Consider the following 26706-nt stretch of genomic DNA (forward strand, 5'->3'; position numbering starts at 1 on the left):
AAAAGAGACTACTAAAATGCTTATTTAGATTTTTTAAAAATCTCATTCTTCTTAAGTTTTGTGTATTTAATAATTCACAAAATATTATTACAACAGGAGTTGTACATATACATATTTCAAAGGAATGTGCTAATTTTTAAATTTTATCTATTTTAATTTATTTATTTACTTATTGATTAAAGGTGCAGGATTTTAAAAGTTTGGAGATCGCTCATATAAAAAGCAAACAAATTTATAGAAAAAGGAAGGAAGGTAAAAGGACCTATGTGATAGTTCCTGTGACCTGGAAAATATCCCACATTTAAAAGCAAGCATATATATTTTTTTGAATGAGTTCTTTCAAGCCACTATAAGTATTATAACCCAGCTTCATTCACCATAACTCAATGTAAACAATTAAAATGACTTGACCATGTAATAAAATACAATAACAGGTTCAGTTTTCTGTATTATTTGAATTTTTTGCCAAATGTGTATGCTGTGAGTATAGGTATTTAAGTGTAGGGCTGTAAAGAGATACCAAAATAAAAATGGGAAAATTTTTAAAGTAAAAGATTCCATCAAGCAACAGACTTCTATGGGATTTTTTAAGAAATGACATAAAGTGGTTTACTCGTTTAACTTTTGCTTTGCATTGAGCTAATTAGCCAAATGAATTGACGCAACTACAAGATGAGTATCGTCAGAATGGATTGTCTCTCTGTATCACAACATCCTGAACTCTTTGCTTTTTCAGCTACTCTGGAGAGATACTAATTGCGAACCAATGTTATGTAGTGTGTTGAGATATGATGTAATGATGTGATCATATGATGCTGGTTCCTTTGCAGGCATGATCACACGGCTCCGCCACCCCGTGTCAACCAAGGCCAACAAGGTCCCCGCCTCTGTGTCCCTGGGAAGTGGTATGGACACACCCTTGGGCTCTTAAACCCCATTTCCCGCCCTTTTGTTTTAAAATATGTGATTAACTTACTAATAAAAGAGAGAGAAGACAGGAAGAAGGTCACTGTTCAGATTGTGCCAGGGAGGATTTTCTTTTAAAAAAAAATCCATCCTCCCAATCTAAATCTTAAAGCTCCCAGCATTACAAAAAGATTGTCAAATTTTTCTTCTTCTTAGACCCTATCATTGCCCTCCAGAACTTCATTCATTGCCTGTCCTTTCTTTTTCCTGGATTCTCTGCCTGCTCAGTGGACCAGTAGAGCCAGTCTTCAACCTTCTGTAGTAGGATAATAACAACGACTTGGATCATGGTTTAATTTGTTTTATAAGAAAATCTAACAATATTTTCCCAACTTAAGGGCATTGAGCACATTTTACCACTGAGCTTCTCTAAGATGCCTCTGGTTGGCAAAGTATTTTTTACACTGAGCCTTCTTGTCAATAGGTGTAGCTACTCCAAGAACAGTATTGTCTTGGGTAGTGGTACCATGTGGTCATAAGACCACATCACTAAGGATTTTTTAGAGTTATCAACCTAAAATAAAAACTATTGTTGTTCATATTGTCAATGTGAAACTCTCATTAGAGAGGAAATCACTTGGGAAGCTATTAGCTGCAAAGCCTTCTATGTTCATCCTAAAGAGTGTCTGTCTTGCCTCATTAGGAATCTGGGAACTAAAAAGAGAAGAGATTACCCTGTTGAAGGAGCTGGGGAGTGGCCAGTTTGGAGTGGTCCAGCTGGGCAAGTGGAAGGGGCAGTATGACGTTGCTGTTAAGATGATCAAGGAGGGCTCCATGTCAGAAGATGAATTCTTTCAGGAGGCCCAGACCATGATGTAAGTTTCCCCTGAGGAACAGCAGTTTAGCCCTCACCGTGGGAGGGCATTAACACAAATAGGTCTGTTCCAAACATTTGTAAGTCCTGGAGCAAGAGTCCACATACTGTATCATAGATCTAAATATTTAGAAGTTACACATTGAGCGAACAGAATGTTAAATAAAATAGGTCCTATGCTCCCACTTTGACAAGTATACCTTCATGACAACCTGAAAGGCCATATTCAAATTTAGAATTCTCAAGACTCTGGCCTGTGGTCCCCCAAACCCCACCCTTCCCCTTTGTCCTCCCACCCCCAGCTCCATCGCTGGTTACAAGGGCCCTCAGTGATCTTGGCTACAGGTAGTGTGGTTCACCCTTGAGGGAACAGACCTCAGGGTGGCTCAGAAAGTGGCATATGGGCTCCAAATAGCCATGTCTCCTTGGACCTGTGCCTTCCTTGCCCCGTGGGGAGATACATATGGGATGAAGGACAGAGTGGGGCTCAGGCAGTACCAAAAACTAATATTCTACCAACAGTGTCCTTTTTTTCTTAGTACCTTCAATACAGTCTGGTAAAAATCCCTTTCTCACCCTACTTCTTTCCTCACCTAATAAATGAAGATACCCTTCCTAACAGGTCTCAGCTCCAAGCAGTCCTCAATTCTTGGCAATATGTATGTGCTCACTTTCTCTCTCTTTCTCTCTCTTTCTCTCTGTCTCTCCCCTTCCCATATAATGCTCCCTCTTCTTGTCAACATGGTGAATTAGACTATGTAGGGTGACTGCCATCCTGATCCAGGTTTACCTGGGACTTTCCTGGGTTTCACACTGAAAGTCCTGTGTCCTTGGAAACCCTTCAGTCCTGGGCAAACTAGGAAAATTGATCACTCTGCTTTTAGAGACCAATCAGCATGGTAGGAAAAACAACGTTATAGCAGGGCTTTGGTCAAAGATCGTTGAAATCACAAATCCTAGCCTGCTACAGTTTGAGAGCACTTTTAAAATTTTTTACTTAAACACTTATACTGTACAGTGTTTACAGACATTTTTCTAAGCACTTTATAAATGTTAACTTACTCAATTCTTATACGAAGCCTTCAATTCTTGAAGAATATGCCATTGTTATCTTTGTTTTACAGGAAACTAAAGCACAGAAATGTTAACTAACTTGCCCCAAGTCCCCAAGCTAGTAAAAGTGGCAAAGCAGAGATGTAAACACAGGCAGAGATTCCAGTGTCCATTTCCTTAGCCATTCTTTTACGAAAACCAAAGGAAGGAGGAAAGCTGGAACAATCACTTTGACTGTACATGCAGAATTGCTTGGAAGCAGAGGTGCTATGTGACTATAAGCCTTTGGCAAGGGCCAGCTTCATGAGTGCATGTGACTTGCACAGTTGCAAGGGCCCCCAGGACCTAGAAGGCCTCTGCACCTGGTTTAATGATCTGTTCTTGCCATCTTGGAATACTTCGTAATTTTTAAAGAAGGATTCTTGTATTTTCATTTTTCACTGGTGCCTGCAAATTGCATAGCTGGTTCTGCCTTTGGCAGTTGGATTGTTATAAAACTAGGGAGGAGGTCCTTGGTTTCTTTCTCTTGTAGGACAGAAAAATTGGCCACTTTCTTAGGCTCATAGTATAACCCCTGTGTCCTAGGATAACTTTAAAATATATTTATTGCCATTACTGAGCTGGTAATCATACAAGGTCATTAACAAACCTTTTACTCATGAAAGAAGATAAACTGTGCCACAGTAGGGAAACGTTAAATCCCAAATGTAGTGATCAAACTGAGGCCTATCATGTGGAGAGAATCAGTTGACATGCTATTCCCACTGTGAGCCCCCTGCGCACTGACTGAATTTGCTCAAGGAACAGCTTTTATTAGGTGTTGAGTACCATGCAGATCTCTAAAATTGCTGAAAAATCCATATCTGAGCTCATCACCTTGAGTACCATGATAAACCATGTCCCCATGATTAAACTAAGAAGGAAGAAAATAGCTAAAGATTCAATAATTCTTCATTTATTAAAAAATTTAAAAGTTGACATGTGTTACATTTAGATTTACTTTACATACCTGAACATTAAAGAATCATCCTGTAAATTGATTTAAAAAATAGTTAAACCATATAAGGACAAGTCGATAGACCTGTAACAACTGAATATTCATCCATTATGACCTACCAGAAGTGCTGTCATGTGGCTACTATTTTCTAAAGTTATTATTGCAAAGATAATGTAAACAATAATGTAAAATGATATTTTTTAAAAGAAGGAAAAATCATGCCTACTCTCACTTCCCTAACATGGCAACTATTTTCATTTGACCTACACCCTTCATGTTCTGATATATTTTTTTAGAATGAAACATTTAGACATGAAAGGTAGATGCTTTAAAATGGAAGTGATTGTTCTTAGGATGTGGCTTCCTCTAAATCAGTCATGGAAGTTTCCAAGATGCCACAAGACTAAACAGGTTTTTCTGAGGCAACAGACCATGGCTACCCTGATTCTCTGTAGGAAAGTTGAACACAGCATCCATCCACAAACTGCTAAATTGCTGCTGGGGTTGCCAATGTCTGATATGAGGCAGCATTTTTTGCCTCCGAAGGCTATTGTGCTCCCGACATACAATCCTAAACTTTTTCCTTCCTTTATCTATTCAAGTAGAAGGGGGGAAATTAGAACAAACCAAAATCTGAGAGTGATTCTTTTTCAGGACATCTGGAAAATAGAGTGTGGAGTACTGAACTTTGAAAATCTATTATTTCTAGGAAACTCAGCCATCCCAAGCTGGTTAAGTTCTATGGAGTGTGTTCAAAGAAATACCCCATATACATAGTGACTGAATATATAACCAATGGCTGCTTGCTCAGTTACCTGAGGAATCATGGAAAAGGACTTGAACCTTCCCAGCTCTTAGAAATGTGCTATGATGTCTGTGAAGGCATGGCCTTCTTGGAGAGCCACCAATTCATACACCGGGACTTGGTAAGCAAAACCATTGGAACCTCAAAAAAAAGGAAAGGAAGTAGTCCACAGCTCCCACACCTCCGGGGATGGGGCCACTGGAAGGGAAGGCAAGAGGAATACCTTCACTTTTACGTTGCTTACTTGTGACTTGATTAAGCATGTAACACTTCTGTAATAAAAATCACAATTTTACAATAAAATATTTGAAATATAGAAAGAACAGTACGAGTAAAATAAGTTGTCAAGATCTACATAGCTGCATTGTGGTATGAAGGAAAATAAATGGAAAAGAAAGACTTTAGCCGATTTAGTGTTTCTTGGAACCATTAAGCCCAAGTTGACCTTTACTCCAGGAAGGGCTTAGTGCTAAAGCAGTCATTTGATACAATAAATGAAAACACACACACACAAAAAAAAAAAACAGAAGGAAATGAAATTTGTGTGTGCCTTTGGGTCAGGGTGGGAGTAGGGAGGGTTGTGTTTGGTATTCACTGGGATTTATCTTTAGAGATTTTCTTATGCTGAACAGCAGACAGGCCATGCACACTAGGCCAGCATGTTCCATGAGTCACTGGTACAGCGTTTGTGCCTTCCAAGCATCTGTTAATGTGTGGTATCTGGTGGTGGAAAGGGAGCTCCTAGAAATTTCTCCTCTCTCCTTGATAAGCTAAGATTCTGTGTCTAAAGTATAATACCTACCCTTCAAGTTGTTTGACAAAGATGGATGCTTGGGTGAAAATACTCATGGGAGCACATTTTTATTTTGAAAAACTAAAAATTGCAAAGGAGAAAAAAGACAACCTCAGAGCATTTGGGATTGTGATAAGCAATGTTAGATTTTGCTGAGAATTCTGCCAAGGAGGAAGAAATGCCTAACTCTGATGTCAGGAGATTCTTGGTCACTTTTACTACTTGGTGATTTTGTTTTTCTTCCAAAGGCTGCTCGGAACTGCTTGGTGGACAGTGACCTCTCTGTGAAAGTATCTGACTTTGGAATGACGAGGTAAGCCAATTCCAAAGGGGTGAGCCATGATAGGCGGATTTCCATTCACATGTGAATGCCATCATAGTTGAAGGCCTTGTGGGGATGTGGAAGGTGTTCTCAATTGGGGCTTAGAAACTTGGGTCCCCCCACACTGCCTCTGACTGACTACCTGTGAAACATGTTTTGCCCCATTTCTTCATCTATAAGATGGGATTGTTCTTCAGAAGTTATCTGAAGTCATTTTTTAGTTCTTTCGACACATTGATACTTTCTAAACTTATGAATAAATTCCATTAAAGATCCAAAATATTTAAATACAACATGTCATGGCCACATTATCTGGATAAATATTTACAACATATATTTTAACTCAACAAGGCTCCTCTAGCTCTTTTTGTTTTAGGGGTTTTCTTTTAATCTATGCTTAAATGGGCAGAGTATTAACACTAAAAAAGTTTTTGTGGCCACACCTTTAGATTTTCTGTATGATCAAGTAAGGCATAAAAGTAGACCCTGAGATTCTCTTGGTGGGTATTCTACCACCACTTCATGATTTGGAAAAATTATTTTGATTGCAATAGTTTAAAAGAGTCTTTCATGTTCTTAATTCTGAATCCTCATACTGTTTAAGACTCAGAGCAAATTGTCATTGTTTTACATAGGAAATAAAGACATATATATACTGAATGCTTCAGCCCTACAGGCGATACTGATATGAGTGGGATAGTCCCTGCCCTCAAAATGCCCACAGTTTAGTCTTGAGGGCAAGTAGATATCCTGGACATTGAGACAAAATAAAGCTATAAACCTGTGCTGACAATATTAACTCATGTCATTCCAGGGAGGAATAATGCAGTTTAAGAGAGATATGAACAGTTGACCAAGACCAACTCTACATTTGGCAAACATGGACCTAAAATGCCATAGGAGAACCTGTTTCCTTATTTCTTCTCCCAAATTCAGTATTATGGGGTGCTTTTTGACCCCAGTGGCACAGACCATGGGGGCTACAGGAGTTCCTCTGGGATCCCTCAATATTGACAGGGTGACCTTTTAGTTGTGTGCTCCCTGCCCTCACTCCAACCGCCATACGCTGAGCCTCCTACGCAGACACACCAAATGTTTAGCTCTCTTGAGGGCAAGAAAAAAATCTGCTCACAGCTCTTTAAAGCAGAGAGATTCTTCCAGGGCAGGGGAAGGGATCCCCACCTTTGCTCTCAAAGCAGGAATCTCGAGTGTTATGCCAGCATCCAGGGAACATGCTGTCAAGTTCTCTGTAGCTTTGGAAAAGGGAGACAAGAGGTCTTGCTCTGAGCAAGGGATCCCGGAGGCCATACATCAGGTCCTGTTGGTCATGAAGCTCTGTGGCCACGTGGTGTAGGTCCCTGGGACTTAATTTGGTCCTGATAATTTGAAGGAAGTTTTAAGCCACCAGCAGACACAAGCCAGGGGTGCAAGGGTAGTGTCTGGGTGTCTGGTAGTGTCTGGGGAGTTGAGGGGATCTAGGGAGGAAAGTGTGGAAGGTGCTGTATGTAACCTACGAAAATGTAGTTTATTAATACTATCATTAATATTTAAAAGAATAATCTTCCCAACCAGCAGTTTTAAACTACAGTAGAGATCTCTAAAACAATTTGAGGTGTAAATCTTTCCTATAAATTAGATCCAAATTTTCATTTGCCATATTGTAATTTTCCTATTTTCTCTAGTTGAGTCATTATGTTTTTGTTGTAGCTTTTGTGGGCAAATATATGGTGTTTTCCCCTATTAATTATGTAAATAATATGTACTTATTGTAAGAAATAAGTAGTAACGTATAAAGTAAAAAGTAGAATCTGCCCCACTCAGTACTAGGAGTAACCGCTGCTAACATGTTTGGTGGATGTTCTTTAAGACTTTATTCTTAAGTACACCCAATCACATACACAAATATGCACATTTACTATTTGTTCCCACAAACATGGAATCACATTATACATACTTACTTTTACACATAATCATATACCATGAGGATCTTTTAATTTTTGGTAAATGTGGAGCTAACTCCTTTTTAATGATTACATACTATTCTATTGTATTAGTGTACCATAATATATTTAATTACTCCTCAACATGGGGACATTGAAGTTGCTTCTATTTTATCATTATTACAAAGAAGGGTTTAGTGAACATCCTTGAACATATATTTTGATGGTTTTGATATCTCCATAGGATAGTTTTGACATCATTGTGTATAATAGCAAAAGATTAGAAGCAACTTACACTTACACTTAAATATGTTTCATCTGTTAATATGTTAACGCATAAAAAGGAATATTGTTCAGCCATGAAACATGATGGTGTATTAGAAAATGTAACCACATGGGAAAATGCTCATGATATGCCATTAAAGGAAAAATAAAAGCAAATCTCAACACAACAGAAACCCCATTTTGTTCAAATGACATGTGGAGGAAAAGACTGAAAAGTTCAAGCAAAAATGTGTCTTGAGTGATAGAATTGCAGGTTACCTTTGGAGTGAGTTTCTGAGTGATTTTATTTTTACATTTTTATGGTTTTCTGTTACCAAACATTTTGCATTTAGGTTTTGCTATTTTCAAAGTTGCATATCATTTTTTAAATGCTTACAAACCCTAAGCAGCCTCTAGCTAAGCCCACACATTGAAAGGGAGCAAAAGATCCCGAAAACTGAAGCCATCAGCTGGGACTCTGGATGGCTCTGTGCCTGCCCTTTATCAGCCTGTGCCACCACGGTTTACGGTCTGTGTCGTGTGTTCCCCCCGCAGGTATGTTCTCGATGACCAGTATGTCAGCTCGGTAGGCACAAAGTTTCCAGTCAAGTGGTCAGCTCCAGAGGTGTTTCACTACTTCAAATACAGCAGCAAGTCCGACGTATGGGCATTCGGTAAGGATGTGGCCACACAGGGCCCGGCCCTGTTTCGGAAGCTGGTTTCCACAACAGGAAACCGCAAGAGCAGCAACATCCATTTTAAAAGGGCTCTTGAGCATTTACAAAATTATACGTATGGCCCAAGACAAGCTAGAGGTTGAGGAAAATGATTTACTTTCTTGGGTCAGGTGTTACGATGTCTTCCACACACTGGGTAACTTACATCCTGCTAGCACTTTCTCATAAAATAATCAAAGGGGATAAATCTACTTGGGAGCCTGAGATGGGAGGATCATTTAAGCACAGGGGTTTGAGCCCAGGCTGGGCAACACAGTGAGACGCTGCCTCCTATCTCTGAAAGACAAGAGATCAAAGGGGTTAAAAGCTTTTCCAATGAAGAGTTCAAACGGCTTTTTTAAAGGCATCATTGAAAACTGAATCTGAATTTTTGCGAGGTCCAAGAACTTGAAGGGCATTAAAATGAAGTCATCGATTTTCTGCATGAAAGCAACCATGATACCCATTCCCTTCTGATCTGACCAATTCTTTGGGCTTCCATAGAGTAAACACCAAACATGATTCGGCATTCTCTTTGGCTCATATCTAATTTCAAGTAGTCTCCTCTCCTTGTTAAAAATTATATTTTAGATCAGGGTAGGCAAACCACAATCCAGAACCAAATCCGATGTCCTGTTTCTGTAAATAAAATTTTATTGGAACACAGTCAGGGCTGTTCATTTATGTATTTTCTATGGCTGATTTTGTGCTACAGCAGCTGAGTAGAGTGGTTGCCACAGATGCTGCAGGACCCGAAAAGCTGAAAATACTTTCTTTCTTTCTTCTTCTTTTTTTTTTTTTTTTTTTTTGAGACAGTGTCACTCTGTTGCCCAGGCTAGAGTGTCATGGGGTTAGCCTAGCTCACAGCAACCTCCAACTCCTGGGCTCAAGTGATCCTCCTGCCTCAGCCTCCCGAGTGGCTGGGACTACAGGCATGCACCACCATGCCTGGCTAATTTTTTCTATATATTTTTAGTTGACCAATTAATTTCTTTCTATTTTTTTTTTTTTTTTTAGTAGAGACAGGGTCTCACTCTTGCTCAGGCTGGTTTCGAACTCCTGACCTCAAGCAATCCTTCCGCCTCGGCCTACCAGAGTGCTAGGATTACAAGCGTGAGCCACCACGCCAGCCCCGAAAATACTTTCTATGTGGCCCTTTATAGAAAAAGTTTGCAGACTCCTCTTTTATTAAAAGATCCATATTAAAATTTAGTAAGGGTAATTAGAAAAGGGAAATAATTCTTAAATTGTGACTCTGTACATTTTTTGATATTTTTCTATGTTGGAGAATGTCAGGACTGTTTTCAATCACTGTCAGAGGGGTCCATGGTAAATAATCCAAATAGGGCAGAGACCTATTTCGTGCCTTAGTCCATAAGTGTAATTGGCTTTATGGTTTGTCACCTGAAAGACTGCCTTTGAAAAAAGGAAAATTTAGTTAGTCATTTATTTTTCAATGGGACACAATCTTTAAAATGAACTATTCACTTTGTAAAAGTGGCATTGTCCATTGTAAAAAATAATCAAATATACACAGAAAAAGGGAAAATCACACAGATAGCATTTTGGCGAATACTTGATGTCATTTTGTGTGGATTAACTTTTGTACCTTGTTGTCAAAATTAGTTTCAATATCCATGCATAAATTCATATGCCTTGTTAATGATAAAAAAAATCAATTCCCTTCTTCAGTACTTACAGCTTATTTTTGATCAAAGAATAGCCTTACCCAGGTTGATTATTCACCTTATGCAATAGAAGTTGGCGCCAGATATTTCTGGTTGTTTACATACACTAAATCCACTCTTAAACAATATGTCCCAAGTGAAGCTACTCAGAATGAATCAGGGCCTCTGAAAGCAATTCCCGAAGAGGAGCCCCACAAATATTGTGAGCAATGATATTATCCTTGAAATAAGTATGTAGCCTTCCAAAGAGAAAGTTATGAGGAAGTAACATTCTTTTGGATGTTATTTCAGAATGTGTGTTTTTTTTTTTTTTAAAAAAAAAAGCAGTCCCAAAAACCTTTTTTTTTTTTTTTCAGACAGAGTCTCACTCTGTTGCCCAGGCTAGAGTGCCGTGGCGTCAGCCTAGCTCACAGCAACCTCCAACTCCTGGGCTCAAATGATCCTCCTGCCTCAGCCTCCAGAGTAGCTGGGACTACAGGCGTGTAGCACCATGCCTGGCTAATTTTTTCTACTTTTAGTAGAGACAGGGTCTCACTCTTACTCAGACTGGTCTCGAACTCCTAAACTCAAGCGATCCTTCCACCTCTGCCTCCCAGAGTGCTAGGATTACAGGCATGAGCCACAGTGCCCAGCACCCAGAACTTTTAAGATTGCTTTATTATAAATATTTTACATAAAATCTATAGCTTTAAAGTCAAAGAAAGTTTGAAGTTAGCACCTCAGTTATGGTTCTAGATCAATTTTCTTCCTTCTTACATATTTCTCTGGTTTTCTAAGGATTTAGAACCTGGCTGACTGTTGAAATTCTCCAGCCTTAGCCAGCACAGCACAGTGGCCACCTTTTAGAGAGCACCTGAAATATCCCAGGGCTCTTTTAAGCACTCTCCCTGGTTTATCCTATTCAATCCTCATGACAAGTCCATGAGGTGCAAATACCCCATTTTATAGACAGGGAACCCAAAGATGAGAAAAAAAATTACCCAGAGTATAAATGGGAGAACTTGGCCTCAAAGGCCATGTCTGACTGACCCCAAATGCCATCCTCCTCACCACCATGACCAGAACAGAGGTTCCTTAACCTGGGGTCCCCAGTACCCTGGATGAGCTTTGGGGGCCTGTGAACCTCCTGAAATAAGCCATCAAAATGTTGTGCATTCACTTTCCCAAGGGGCAGGCCAGTGGCTTTCGTCAGATTCCCAAAAGGGCATCTGACCCATTAAAAATTATGAATTACTACAGTGATAGAAGAGGGAATGTTGTCAATGATTTTACCTTTAAATTTCCACTGAAAGGGAATGTGATTGTGCAATGAAATTGTTGCACGCAACTGCTAAGGCAGAGAGACAGAAAGGGTGGGGACTTCAGTTACTCATAAGGATTGGCACTGGGCTCTCTACACAGGCAGTTGTCACTGTGAGGCTGAAGGAGGCTCCAGCCATCTCCCTGGAGGAGCCCAAGGATCTTAGCCTCAAATAGCTGTCACTGTGGCCAGCCTTGCCATTCACCCTTTTCCCAGCAAGCACAGACCAACAGGTCTCAAGGAATGTGGGGAAGAAACCCTGGGCTCCAGAAGTGAAGGCACAGGCCCACGCTCCACGCCCTGCTCTTCCCACTGGGACTCATTTCCCAGGGATCCCTCGCTCTGACCTATAACCTTCCCTACCTGGTGCGTGAAACTCATTCCACAAACCCTGTACCTTCTGACATCGGCTCTCTCTCTTTTTTGTCTGGGTCGCCTCTCGGTACGGTGCAGGGATCCTGATGTGGGAGGTGTTCAGCCTGGGGAAGCAGCCCTATGACTTATATGACAACTCCCAGGTGGTGGTGAAGGTCTCCCAGGGCCACAGGCTCTACCGGCCTCAACTGGCGTCGGACACCATCTACCAGATCATGTACAGCTGCTGGCACGAGGCAAGTGCATCACCTGGGTGAGCTGGAAGGGGTGCCAAGCACATCTGGGTGGTTGCTGCATCACCACTGGGACAAAACTTTCCCGAGGGAAGGCACTTGCTCCAGAGCCCCTGGGCCCCTGTCTTCAAAAGTTTGTAAGCTAAAACAAGCCATGCAGGTGCTGACAATTTACTGAACAACTTACATCCAGCACTGCTCTAATAACTTTATAAGTATGAACTCATCTATCCATCAGAAAACGCACTGAGGTAGGTATTATTATCATCACCAAAACTAACAGAAGGTAAAACAGGGCTTCTGGCTTGTTTGATTTTATTTTGCATCTTTTCAAATCCATAAAGAGATTGAAAGAACACTCACAATTTTTATTAGACTTTGATTTATCCTTCCGGTATTTCTTTGCACACAAATGAGCATATGTATATGTGCATGTTTTCATGTTTCTCTTTTCTTACAAAAAAGCAACATATGAATTCCTCTCCATTAGGTGTTGCCCCACTAGCAATGTAGGAAAATGCCTGTTTTCTTACAACCTCACCTGTAAAGCACATTGTCAAGCTTTTGGATTTTTGCCGATCTAATGGGTGAAAAATGACAACTTGGTGCAGCTTTAATATGTGTATCTTTCATTATGAGTGAGGTTGAGTCTCTTCATATTTTTAACGGTCACCTGTGTATCTTTCTGAGAAGTGTCATGTCTTTTCTTTTTCTTCAGGTTTTAAAGATCTCTATAAATTAGGGAGAGTAATACTTTATCTGAGATATAAGTTGTCAATATTTTCTCTCCATTTGTCACTCTCCGTTTGTCAAATATTTTCATTTGGTTGATGGCAATGTTTTTTTGACCATGCAAAAGTTTTTTTAACATAGTTAAATATGTCAATATTTACTTGTACTGTTTCTGGAAATTGAGTCATAGTTAGATAGGCTTTCCCATGCTCAAATTATGATGCAATTCACCCAGATTTTCCTCTAGTACTTTTATGGTTTCATTATTTTCCATTTAGTTCTCTGATCTAGTTTATGTTTGTTATGGTATATAGTATGAAGTATGGCTCCAAAGATACCATTTTACATGACTATCCAGTTGTTGGCAACACTATTTATTAAAAGGCCATCTTACCCCAAGGGATGAGATACTATCTTAATGGTGGTGAAATGCCACCCTAGTATTATACTAAATTTCTATGTATATTTGGGTTTATTTGGGGACTTCCTCTTCTGTTCTTCGATCTCTCTGTTTAGGTGCTAGCACCACATTACTGTGATTCTATAGAGACTTTATGATATGTTAAATACCACATCGGCTAGCACCCCTCATTGCTCACCTTTCTTTATGGTTTCTTAGCCATTTTCGAATATTTTAAAAATCTGTAAACTAAAGAATCAATTTTTAGCTTGAAATGAACTCGTTCATATTTTTGAGGAGATTGTATTTATTGCATGTTTTAACTTGGGAAATTTGACGTCTGTATGATACTGATTCGTCCTAGTCTAGAACAAGGGATGCTTTTTTTATATCTTCAAATCTTCATTTGTATTTTTCAGCAATGTTTTAAAGTTTTCCCTATTCTGAGGGTACATTTTTAAAGTATTTTATTTTGGTGTTATTGCTATTGTAAGTGGGGTTTTTCTTCTATGATATCTTCTAACTGGTTACTGTAGGTATATGTGAAGGCTATTGATTTTTATGTTAATTTTATAGCCTGCTCTCTTGGTGAATTCCTTCATTGTTTGGGTTGGTTCTATCATTGATACTCTTGTGTTTTCCATCACAAGAGTATACAATCATATCCTGTGCAATCAAGACACTTTTACTTTTACTTTTCCAATTCCTGAGGCTCTGATTGCATTCATTGGCTAATACCTTCAACATAATGTTAAGAGCAGTGGATATAGTGGGCTTCCTTGCCTTATTTCTGACCTCAGTAGAAATGTCTATGGTGTATAAATATTTTATATATTTTATCTTTAATCATAACTGTTTTAATCTAAAACATTGGGATTTTTCTTTTATTTAGCTTCCAGAAAAGCGTCCCACATTTCAGCAACTCCTATCTTCCATTGAACCACTTCGGGAAAAGGACAAGCCTTGAAGAAGAAATTAAGAGTGCTGATGAGAATGAATATAGATGTTGGCCGACATTTGCATTCTTTTTAAGGAAAGTAGCAAGGCACAATGTAATTTAGCTAGTTCTTAATAGTATTCTCTGTGTTGTTTGTTATATTATCTAGAAATGAACAAGGTAGGAAACAAAAGATTTCCTTGAAATTGAGGTCAAATTAGTAATTTTGTTTATGCTGCTCTTAATATAACACTTTCCAGCCTATAGCAAAAGCACATTTTCAGATTGTAGTATAGAGAGAGTGTGTATCATGTGTAGATTGAACAGAATTGAAAAATTATTTGTTGCATATTTGTTTTCTTTATACTGTCACTATCATGATAATTAAATATACTACCAAGTACAGAAATGTGGACATTTGCCTTCATATTTCAATGTTCTCAAACTTTGGCATGCATGAGACTTTATTAAAACATAGATTCCTAGGAACTACCTCAGAGACTCTGGCAAAGCAGGTCTCAGTGTAGCCTGTGAATTTCTATTTTTAACAAGCTCCCAGATGTCGCTGATGCTGCCATTCTAGACTTCCCTAGGGGACCTCATTACATGGTAGGGCATCATTGGGTGGTCTATAATTCAATCCAAATGGCACAATTCTCATTGGCTATCCAGATTAGAACAACGACTCTTTATGTCATCACATGTAAAATATAAAACTAAAGTTAATAATATCATTAAATAATATATTACATATGTTTTCTGTAGAGCAAATTTTTAAAGATGCCAAGATATAATTTGATGCCCTTTTTCTTAATCACTATCAATCTCAATTCAGGGCAATCATGGTCTTATTTCTATTATAGAACTGATTAATTATATTATCACTTTCTAATCATTTTAAATCCTTGAGTTTGGGGGCTCTGGGGCTTCTGTCTAGTTTGATAACTGAAGTTTCTATTTCAGTCTTATATCTTAACACAAAGGTATGGAAATACTATTTTAGCTTCTCATGGCTATTACAAAAAGGTATTTTAGCTTTAAAACTATTCCTGGGAATGCCCTCCTTCACGGCCTGCTGCTGAACCCAAAGGTTTTAATCTCTTTTGGAGTATTGCATTGTCTTTTCTATAATGTCAAGAAGAGAGAGACAAAGGTCACATGGAGGACACTATTCCAATGAAAAGACATCCCAATTAAGCCCTACTGCTATTTTCCAGATATGAGTTAATAATTCTCCTTCAGAGATATTCATACCCTTCCTCATTCCACTCCCTCCCTGGCCCACCAGCTAGTTCAAATGCTCCCTCTTGTTTGTTTCTTGACATTTCATGAATGATTTCTTCATTTCAGCAGACAATCGCACTTGTTAATAGTCTTGTATTTTTTTTACAAAGGTATACAAATCTCAACTTTTGTTGAAATGTAACTTTGAACATAACCACTAGGGCATGTATACATTTCTTTATTTATTTAGTATTGACTGTGTGCCAGGCCCTTTCCTACCCAAGGGAAAAGAAGGAAGAAGTGACATAATCCCTCTTTCTCAATGGTCCCACAGTCAGGTTGAGGGGTGCCAGTGCTCCCTGCATCACAGACTGTTAACCTCCTCAGATAAGATCAGAGAATGATCTCATGCACAAGCTGGGTCTTTCTGGTCTCCCTTTTGAAGATTGTTTTCCTTTCTTCTCCTTATTTCTGTATATTTGATCTTCTAAAAATAATCCTCTTTAAAACAAAAGCAATACATGCCTGTTGCATAAATTCAAACAATACAGAATTGTTTACTATGAAAAGATGCCAAAGCCTTGTTTAGAAGCCTAGCTCCAACAATCAAGTCAAGCAAGGATAGAAGGTACCTCTAGAGATTTATCAGAAAATAAGTCCAGGGATACTAGGAGAAGCCAAGTAAAGGAACAATATCAATACTATTTAAAACATGTATAATGATCTTTTAAATGGTGTTTAACTGTGTTTAGTGGTGATGTCCAGCATTTATTCTTGTTATTTTAAACCAAGAGTCCACCTACAATCTACCATTTGGTCCAGCAATCCCATTACTGGGCACCTGCCCAAAAGAACAAAAGACATTCTATTAAAAAAGACACCTGCACTCGAATGTTTATAGCAGCACAATTCACAATGACAAAATTGTGGAAGCAACCCAAGTGCCCATCGATACATGAGTGGATTAATAAAATGTGGCATATGTATACCATGGAGTACTATTCAGCTATAAGAAACGATGATGATATAGCCCCTCCTGTATTTTCCTGGATAGAGCTGGAACCCATTCTACTAAGTGAAGTATCCCAAGAATGGAAAAATAAGCACCACATGTACTCACCAACAAATTGGTTTCACTGCTCAACACTAAGTGCACATATAGGAATAACATTTATTGAGTGTCGGGCAGGTGGAAGTGGGGAGGAGGGGATGGGTTTATACATACATAATGGGTGCGATGCGCACCATCTGGGGGATGGACAAGCTTGAAGCTCTGACTCCGCAGGGGAAGGAGGGGCAAGGCAACATACGCAACCTAAACATTTGTACCTCCATGATATGCTGAAATAAAAAAAAAAGATTCCCCACTATGAATATCCATCAGAAATTAATATTTGTGTGTTTGAAAGTCCTTGATTAAGCAAAAGCACAGAAAGATATTAAATAATATGATTCATTAAAAAAAAAGTCCACCTACATTCCCTTGGGAGTGGAGAAAAAAGCAGACTTTGTGGTAAGAAACTTTCCCAAAGGGAAAGTTGGAGAGCAAGTTCAGATAAAACATTTACTAGGTAAAATCCAACAGATGCTCCCCAGTCTTGCTGAGCTTTTTCTGATCTGCCAAAAGTCAAAGACAAAGTCAAGGGAGTCTGACAAAATTCATATCATATTTACTAGAGTTAATTAAGAGAAATATTCCAACATAGATTTGAGTTTTCAAGTTGAGTTTCTCAGTTTTCATTCCAACTTGAGAGTAGGTTTATGAAGAAGACAGATTGGACCTAAGGCACCATCTTTACCTAAATTGGGAGGAGAGTGGATGTCAAATGAGAGAGAATAATTCATTGAGAGACCCCAGGGAAGGGGAAGGTAGCATCTGTCTTTTCTGACCTGATTACTTCTCTTATCAACTCCACTCACCACCCCACAAGAAATAAACTCCCAGGAAGGAAACACTCAGTGAATAGCTTCAGATTCCACAAACAAATGTTCCTTGTTTGCCTGAGCTCCACAATGGCCCTTTCACATTTGTAATTTCATTTAATCCTTGCTTCCTTATAGCCCAGGAGTTGGCAAAGTTGGTCCATAAAGGGCTTTGTGGGCCATGCTGTCTCTATGTCAACTACTCAACTCTGCTTTGCAGTGCGAAAGTAGCCATAGACAATGTGAAAATGAATGGGTGTGGCTGGGTTCCAATAAAGCTTTATTTAAGGACACTGCAATTTGAATTTCATATCATTTTCACAAGTCACAAAATATTTTTTTTCAACCACTTAATGTGAAAATCATGCTTAGTTCGTGGCCATACAAAAACAGGTGGTGGGCATGATTTGGCCCATGGGCCATAGTTTGCTGACTCCTATCCTAGGCTCAGGTACAAGACCCTCTTTGTAGAGTATCCATCCTTTCAGAGAGTGCTGCTCCACAAGAGAAGGGGCACGAGCTTCACCTGGTGGGCAAAGTGAGGTGCTGATGAAAACCCCAAAATTAAATTATGGAAATGAGATTTTTCTAATTTCTGTGTTATGGCTGGACACTGTCACATGCCCATGGGTCCTTTGCCATGGTTGGGGAGATTCTTTCGAAGGTGTTAGGTGATGAAATTGATTCCTGTAGAGATTATTCTTGCACTGTGTTGGACCAAGACAAGGATTGGGAACTTCATAAGGAGAATGTGGTAATTACTTAGGTAGCAGTAGCTTGGCAAAAGATGTTCATGATATATTGGAGAAGAGGGGACATATGTAAGATAAAAGAAAAAGGTGTTGAAACAGTTCTTAGTCAAGGAGAAAATGCTATTGTATATTGCCCAAAGTTGTGGGTTTAATGGATGACAAGATGGTGATGCAGATGGTGATAAGGAAGCTTGATTGGAGGGGCATGGATCTCATGAAATGACAAAGCACTCTATCTTTGCTGAGTATCAGATAATTGAAAAACATTAAAGAGCATCAAATGACCCAGACTGATTTAGTTATTTTGAGGCTATTTTATAAGGGATTGTAAAACTTATCCTCCCTTGAGTTGGCTAATTGATCCACCATTACCATTATGGTATAGAATTTATTAAGTACAAAGTCACTCTGACATTATGCTGGTCACCATATAGAGTGAGTTAATGAGTAGCGTTTGGATTTGTTCATTTATTTAATCTTGTTTTAATCAATCTTCAGGTATGTAGTAGATGCTGTGCTCAGAACTGGGCTAGGGACTCTGAGAAATACAAACGCAATACCACGTTTGGTTCCTGAACACAACATTTTTTGAATTGATTTTACAATTGCTTTGTACAATAACACAATCTGAGAATTTGTGATACATCCCAAGACATTCAGGAGGTCAAGGGTCCCAGACACTCAGACGACAACTTTGTCCATAGACGTGAAAAGCAGACAGAATGGACAGAAGCCCCAGCACATAAGTATACATAAAACCACAGGAATGTGTCAATCTAGCATTCATTGAATGTCTACTTTGCACTCAGTACTATTTAGACACTGTGGGCGAATACAAAAGATTTAAGAGACTGGGTTCCCACTCCAGAGGGTAAAATGTCCAGTTGGAATTTCCACTCACTCCACCATTAAAGAACAATGGAAGCAAGTTTCTATCAGACATGCTCTGGGAGTTCATGGAGACCCCTGGTACTATTTTCACGTTATCAGGGAGATGTTGATCAAGCAGCTTGAAAGTGAAAAAAACAATGTCCTCTACCTGCTCTCTAAATTCTTTTCTCTTCTTTAGACCTGTCACCCTGAAGAAAGAAAGCATGGTCCACTCCAAACATGACTGTGGGCAAGTCACTATGGTGTTTGGATTAAATTAATGTGAAGAAAGTATCTCATCCTTAATACTTGGATTAAAGTGAACAGTGTAAACTATACTCAATCTCTCCAGCACCCCTCCACCCCAAGTTCCCAGGCACTGTCCTTACAAGTGAGTCATCCAGATTCCATACAAGGTCCAATGCTTGTTCCCATGACATACCCTCTTTTTTTATCAGCCCCAGTAACTCAACAGACATTTACATTTACATTATCCCTGAACAGACTGTGAGGCCAAAGACATACTTTATTCTCTAATATAAACATCCCTATTAGGAAACAGAAGAGCAGCTAAGTCCTAAAACAGAAATAAATACTGAAAACAGTGTGAATAAAGGTGCCTTCTCCTCAGCCATGTTGTTTTTGTACAACTTTTCCTAACAGAGCCATAGTTTTGATATCTAATGACATCTTTATAATCTCATATTTCTGTGCTATGAAATTAACATTTGCACATAATAAAATCACCTCAGAAGGAAAAAGATAGATTTTTCTAAAAGGAAGTCTGAGTATCATCACTGTTTTGGAATCCTGGATTATGTTCTCCTCTATTAATATCCATGGAGGCATAAGGATTTTCTTCACTTCTTTCTTCACTTTTCCTGTTAAATAAAATGGAGTCACCTTAATATAGTGATATTAGAAGGATACTTTCCACCAACCCCAGGTTGATGAAGATCAAAATGCTTGATGGCAACCTGTGTTAAGGAGGCTGGTATAGAGAGAATAGGAAGTTTCATAAATTGTTGATGTGAGTACAAATTGGCACAGCTTCAATTGAGAGCAATTTGGCAATCTTTATCAAAATTAGCAATGCACATATGCTTTGACTCAGCTTTCCCACTGCTAGGATTTATCTTATAGATATGTTGGCACATACAGGAAATTACCTATATTAAACCATTGCAACGTTTTTACAAACACAAACATTTGGAAACGACATAAAAGTTAATCAATAGAGGACTGGTTAACAAAATTATGATTCATCCATAAAATGGGAAACTATATTGCTAGAAAAAAAGAGGGAAAGCTTTTCATGCAATAATATGTAATGTTCTATAAAACACATTAAGTGGAAAATAAAAGAATATATAGAACATTACATATAGTCTTGTAAAATTTGTATACTGAAAAGGGACATATATCACATATCTCCAAGAAACTGATCATTTTGATTGGCTTTGTGAAGGGAACTTGAAGGCAAAAGGTGACAGGGAAATTCTTTATGTACCCTTTTATATATTTTTTATTTTAACCATATGAACATATTATCTATTCAATGCCTAATTTTTCAAATGAAGCTATTTTGGGGAACTAAAAATTTCTGTAATGAAGAAAATTGAGCAAAATAGACTAGCACAAATAGAGTATCAATCAAGAATATGTTTAAACAACTTGAGATGTGTATAGAGTTTTGTTAGGTGCTATAAAATATTATTAACCTTTATTTCATAAACCAAAAAAAGTCAATTATTTCTCAAGGTCAGAAAAAAAAAAACATCTGTTAATAGTGGCAAAGCAAGACTAGAAATCAGGTCTCTAGTAATTTAAATCCTCAATGAACTTTGCCTGACCATGAACTAAGGAGATGATATGGAATCTGAACTATCTGGAGAGAAATGAAGGTGATTAAAGAGCAGCAATTTGATGCAAATCTCAGAGCTCATTCTTGAATGATTTCACAGTTCAAACCCATCACCAATTTCTAGGGTCACTTCTAGACTAAGGAGGCTTCAGCAATGTGGACAATGCCCTGAGCCCATCCCTACTGACTTTGCAGTGCCTCTTTGCAGTAGGGAACTGACATTGTGGCTAGGATGGAGTTTATTATGGCATGCTAAGAAACCCTAGGCTAGACATCTACTGTGTAGCCTTGCTAAAAAGGTCAAGTGCTGAAGACACCTGGTAAATTTCTAGGGGATGCATCAGGATATTTAAGTGCAAAATTGTCCAACTAAATAATTGGCCTATACAACCTACCACTTACTGCAAATTTTCTAGTTAGTGTTCCCTAAACCTTTCTGTTTTAGGAGAGAGAAATCTAGGAAAGGTCACTTACTTCTTTCGATTTCTGATCCCAGTGAAGATCAGGACAACAGTGGCAACCACTACCAGTCCCATCACGATTCCAAAAGCAATCAGCCATATGCTGATAGGCGACTCGTAAGGAGGGCTGAGTGTTGGCTGAATCCCCAGAAACTCTAGGGTATTGTCATCCAGGCCAAAAACATCATTGATACGGCTCCGAGACATACTGTTTGCAAAAGCAAAACACAGTAAAGGGGACACTTGGCAAAAGAAAATTGCATGTAGTTATTTACTCCTTACATCATTGCTCCCAAAAGGCTTCTGATAGGGCTTATCAGAAGAATGTATACCTAAAATTATAATAAAAGCAAAGGAGATTCTCAGGTCCATTGAAATCTATGAGTTTTTGACAACTATGCACCTTTCATATCTTGCAACCTAGATTAGATTTGTCAACAGCTTCATGGGAAAACTGAGTTGCAAGTGTAGAAATGTGTGAATGGTTGGCATTTTTTTCATTTGTGACTTGTGTTTTAAGGGCAAAGTTAGCATATTTGGCAAGAATTTCCCTTCTGCCAGAGTATATCTACAATGACTTTATATCAAATAATGGGAAAGGATAATTGGCTATACCTTTTCTACAAACAAATCAGGTCCTATAGCCAACTCTCTGAGGCAGTATTTTCCAAATAAAAGATGTTGGCATTTGGAGGCAGCACTGGAGAGAAACACAGGAAAGGGACCTTTGCCAACTTCTCCAGCGCTGAAATTTATGGAAACAAAAGGATGAAGATTGTCTTTTCTAAAAAATGGTGAAATGGAGAACATTCTAGATTGAAGACCAAAGTGTCTGGCATCTCATCCTCCTACCCTTGGGTGTAGCCTAGGTCAGAGGGTCAGACTCCACCAAAGAAGGAGAGAAGTCAAAGCAGAGTTAGCCATGTAACCCCTGGCACCCTAGTCTAAAAAGATCTGAAAAGAGTCATCCTGGAAAGAAAGTTTGAGGTCCCCTGCAGCTTGCAGCTGGGTATCCAGGAGGGCTGAGCTCTTTCGTGAAGATCTCAGCTGGTACTTTTCCCCAAGACAGACACAAGTCTTTTGGAGGCAGTGAATGAGTCTCTGGGCACGGTTGGGTCATAAACCCCAACCCAGCCAGATTTTCTAGGCACACCCTGTCCAACAGGTCTTATATCTGCTTCCAAAGATAAGCAGGACTCTGATGCAGCTAAAGAGGGCCACCTAGTGACCTACCCAGTAGCAGTGGGTATATTAAGCCTTTTTTTAATGACAAAGGGAACCATCACAAGGTTGATCAATTCTTCACTTCTGCTGTCTGTTGTGGGAAATAATTGAGGCAAATTGGACAGACTATCTCCTCTAAACACTCACTGCTCATAGCATGTCCCTCTGCTATCATAGAAGCCAACCAATGTCTAAGGAATCCTGTGCTTGCCTACCATGTTTCAAGCTTTGGGCTGTTTAATGAATCCTACAGCAAAGTCCCTTAGAAAATGATGGCAATACCTGTCCAAACCCCTTCTGCATTTAGTATTTTTAATGCATGTTAATCAGGCTTCCTTCAGCCAGCACCTGCTTCCCTTTGCCTGAGAGCTTTCTCAGATTATGAGATCTGCCCTGCCGGTAGGCCAGAAATGCTGGCGAATTAATGCCACCTGGAAATAGTTCCCAGCCAATGGCTGATGGGAGGTGGTGAATCAATACCCCAGCTCCATCTGTTGGGACAATTCGAGTGCACATTCTACTCGGTCTCCCAGAGTTACTCAGCATGATTGAGCTCTAGTTGCCCACATGGTAACTTCCTTGATACCATGTAATCTGTTATCTTCCTTCCCTTCTCTGTCTCCTGTCCACATTTCTCTATCAGTGCTTCTTGGCCTCACCTCCCAAATAAACTACTCACACTCAAATCCTTGTCCAAATCCTCATCTAAAGGCCTTCATCTGGGGGAATCCAAATCAAGATAATTCCCTTGCTATGGAATCCTTCTGGAATTAAAACCCAAGTTTGTAGAATGAGGTAAAACCCGTAAATGACCTAAAACAATGCCTGGCACATAGGAAGAACACACTTAATGTTAGCTATTGTTGTTGTCTGTGTTAACCCCCCTCAGCCTTATAGAGTTTGCGTAAAAGTAAAACATCACCTGATGGCCTTTTCAACTTCAGTTCTAGGAATGATGTCAGACACATTTTTAGGTGCAGTGACAAAGAAGGTAAAGGAGATTCTTGGTTTGAAATCATTCACCCATACATCCTCCACCCTGTGGAGAAACAAAAGAAACATCTTCTCTGTGACACAGGTAAAGAGAATGAAGACTCCCCCTGCTGGTGAAAAGGAGATTAGGGCGAGGATCGCAGGGTAGAGAGACATGGGGCAGGGTGAGTAATAGGAGAATATAAAAATTTAACACTGCCCAAATCACATGAAATCAACTACATAAAAGCTGGGATATCAAATCTTGGCGCAATTTGTTCTGCCTCCATAGAAAACCCACTTTTTTTTTTTTGAGACAGGATCTCACTTTGCTGCTCGGGCATAAAGGCGGTGGCATCAGCCTAGCTCACAGCAACCTCAAACTCCTGGGCTCAAGCCATCCTCCTGCCTCAGCCTCCCGAGTAGCTGGGACTACAGGCATGCGCCACCATGCCCGGCTAATTTTTCTGTTTTTAGTAGAGACGGGGTCTCACTCTTGCTCAGGTTGGTCTCAAACTCCTGACCTCAAGCAATCCTCCCGCCTCAGCCTCCCAAAGTGTTAGGATTACGGGCATGCGCCACCGCGCCTGATCTTAAAACCCACATTTTTTTCAATGATGGGAAAATTTCCAAGTGATAGCGCAGGGAGAATGAGCCAGGAATCACTGGTGGCCCAGAATTATGATAAACAACCTGGTGGGCAGAGGTGGCTCAGTACTAGGGACAGAGATGGTGTGTTCACACCCCCAATCTGGCCCCACACAGCAGAAAATATCATATTGCACCCATGGGTGAAGGTAATGTGTGGGGTTTACTATATGATGTGACAAGACTGTGCTCTCATAGCTGCCAGAGTGACCTTAGTAAAAACTAAGGCAGATCATGTGGGTCACAGCCTCATCTCACTCAGAATAAAAGCCAAAGTCCTTAGAATGGCCTTCAAGGCCCACATGAACTTTCTCCTCTCCCTCCTGCACCCATGCCCAATTCCACCCTGGCCACATCTACTCATCTTCTCGTAGACACTCTGTTCCAGCCACAATGGCCTCCTTGCTGCTCCTTCAATGGCAAAGGACATTCCTTCCTCAGGGTCTGCACCTGCTGTTTCCCCCACGGAAACAGCGCCCCCCATTGTCTGCATTGCTACCTCGCTCTCCTGCTTCGCATATTTGCTCAAATATTATTAGTGAGGTCTTTTCTGACCATTTTGGTTAAAATGAAATGCCCACACACACAGACACACACACATACCAGCACTCCTCAGCCCCTTTTCTGACATATTTTTCTCCCTAGCACTTATCACCAGGGAATTCTACTATATGTCACATATATGTCACACACACACAAACACACATATACACTAGAATCTAAGCCCGCCCAATGAAGGCAGAGAGTTCTGCCTTATGTTCTTTGCAGGCTGAGTGTGGGTGAGAGCATTGAGAAGAGAGAGCTGTTTAATAAGGATGATGTTCTTGCAAACTGCAAGTCAAACAAGCCACGATCATCCCTGCATGGAGTCACCCAAATTCCAGGATGTCAAAGAAGTTTAAAAGTTATTAGGAGGTTTTTATTTATTTATTTTTAGCGTATTATGTGGGTATTATGTTAAGGTTACGTATATTGCCCATGCCCCCCTCCCCCCTCCCACCCTCCCGACACCCAATAAATGTTACTCCTATCTGTCCACTTAGGTGTTGACAGGAGGTTTTTCTTAATTTCACATGAAGAAAAGTTTAAGCAGACTATGTTCTCAGACTCAAGAGGAAGAGGTGCCGGTTGGAGTAACTCAAGAACCCAGCAAATCAACTCACCCGAAAGGAACCGTCTGCTTTTTAGCTTCTAAAAAATACCTCCTCATGGCATATGCCACAGATGACCGGAACAAGTACATTTCGTTGTCATTCCATTTGTACTGTAAATTCAGAAGAAAGACACTGCTCAGTAGGGATCATAGGACACTTTTAAAACCTCATACTCCTCAAGCATTATTCTTAATATTCCAAAGATTCACGCTATTCATTAAAGTCAGTGAACTTCAACTTGAGTGCGCATCAGCATCCCCTGGGGGACTTGTTAAAGCGCTGCGTGCTGGCCCCACCCCCGGAGCGTCTGATTCAGAAAAGTCTGAGTTGAGACCCAAGAATTTGCATCTCTAACGAACTCCCAGGTGGTGCTCATGCTGTTGGCGAGGAATCTACGCTTTAGGAACCCTTAGGTTCACTGTTCCTTTTACTTTGGTTTGATGTAAACTGAAAAAAACACCCTGAGAGTCAAACAAAAGTTGTGGGTTTTGCTTAAAATGTCTGTACATTAAAGACAAACTGAGTTGTTTTTTTTTTTTTTTTGGCATATTATGGGGGTACAGATTTTAAGGTTTCAATAAATGCCCATTTCCCCCCCTCCCCCCAAAAGTCTGAGTCTCCATCAGCACCAGATATATTCTCCAGCAAACTGAGTTTTTATTATTTTTATAGTGAGTTTTTAGATATGTACTGTATAAGTGTAAAATAAAGAAACTTGAAGTTCAAAGGGTAAATAATACTTTGTCAACAGCAAGATAATCTGTTTGTTCTTGTTTTCCAACGCTAAACAAATGGTCTTTAAAAGCACCACATATACTCACCAGCAAACTGGTATTAACTGAGCAGCACCTAAGTGGACACATAGGTACTACAGTAATAGGGTATTGGGCAGGTGGGAGGGGGTGGGCATATACATACATAATGAGTGAGATATGCACCATCTGGGGGATGGTCATGCTGGAAACTCAGACTTGTGGGGGGAGGGGGGGAAATGGGCATTTATTGAAACCTTAAAATCTGTACCCCCATAATATGCCGAAATAAAAAAAAACAACTCCTTAAAAGAGAGAAGAAAGTATTCATGCTTTCCTCCAGTAGCTGGCAGCAGAGATCAATGAATGGCAGAGGGTTTCTGTTTCTCCTTTCCCTTTTAGGAAAAAAGTCATAAAATTTCACACACACACACACACACAATGTTGCATTCACTTCAGCTTGGTTTCTCCCAGGTTTGGAGGAGGGAGTTGCATTAATAGTGATAATGATATTAATACTGTCACTA

General features: G+C 39.6%; 2 protein-coding genes across 3 annotated transcripts in view; one reads left to right on the forward strand and one right to left on the reverse strand.

Annotated features, from left to right (window-relative positions):
• Window positions 1-14753, forward strand: part of BMX (BMX non-receptor tyrosine kinase) — a 49976-nt gene extending 35223 nt beyond the window's left edge. For both annotated transcript variants that reach the window (XM_012784760.2, XM_012784762.3), the window contains exons 13-19: window positions 831-905; window positions 1610-1781; window positions 4540-4756; window positions 5677-5741; window positions 8510-8628; window positions 12112-12269; window positions 14291-14753. In XM_012784760.2, the coding sequence (XP_012640214.2) occupies window positions 831-905; window positions 1610-1781; window positions 4540-4756; window positions 5677-5741; window positions 8510-8628; window positions 12112-12269; window positions 14291-14365 (881 nt within the window). In that variant the 3' untranslated portion in view covers window positions 14366-14753. The remainder of the gene's footprint in view (window positions 1-830; window positions 906-1609; window positions 1782-4539; window positions 4757-5676; window positions 5742-8509; window positions 8629-12111; window positions 12270-14290) is intronic.
• A 4859-nt stretch (window positions 14754-19612) lies between these two features.
• Window positions 19613-26706, reverse strand: part of ACE2 (angiotensin converting enzyme 2) — a 42101-nt gene continuing 35007 nt past the window's right edge. The window contains exons 15-18 of the mRNA XM_075999575.1: window positions 25437-25537; window positions 23576-23692; window positions 21443-21637; window positions 19613-19985 (exon numbers count right to left, since the gene is read on the reverse strand). Coding sequence (XP_075855690.1) covers window positions 19877-19985; window positions 21443-21637; window positions 23576-23692; window positions 25437-25537 — 522 coding nt within the window. The 3' untranslated portion in view covers window positions 19613-19876. The remainder of the gene's footprint in view (window positions 19986-21442; window positions 21638-23575; window positions 23693-25436; window positions 25538-26706) is intronic.

Source organism: Microcebus murinus, chromosome X, assembly GCF_040939455.1.
Source record: "Microcebus murinus isolate Inina chromosome X, M.murinus_Inina_mat1.0, whole genome shotgun sequence".
NCBI lineage: Eukaryota > Metazoa > Chordata > Mammalia > Primates > Cheirogaleidae > Microcebus > Microcebus murinus.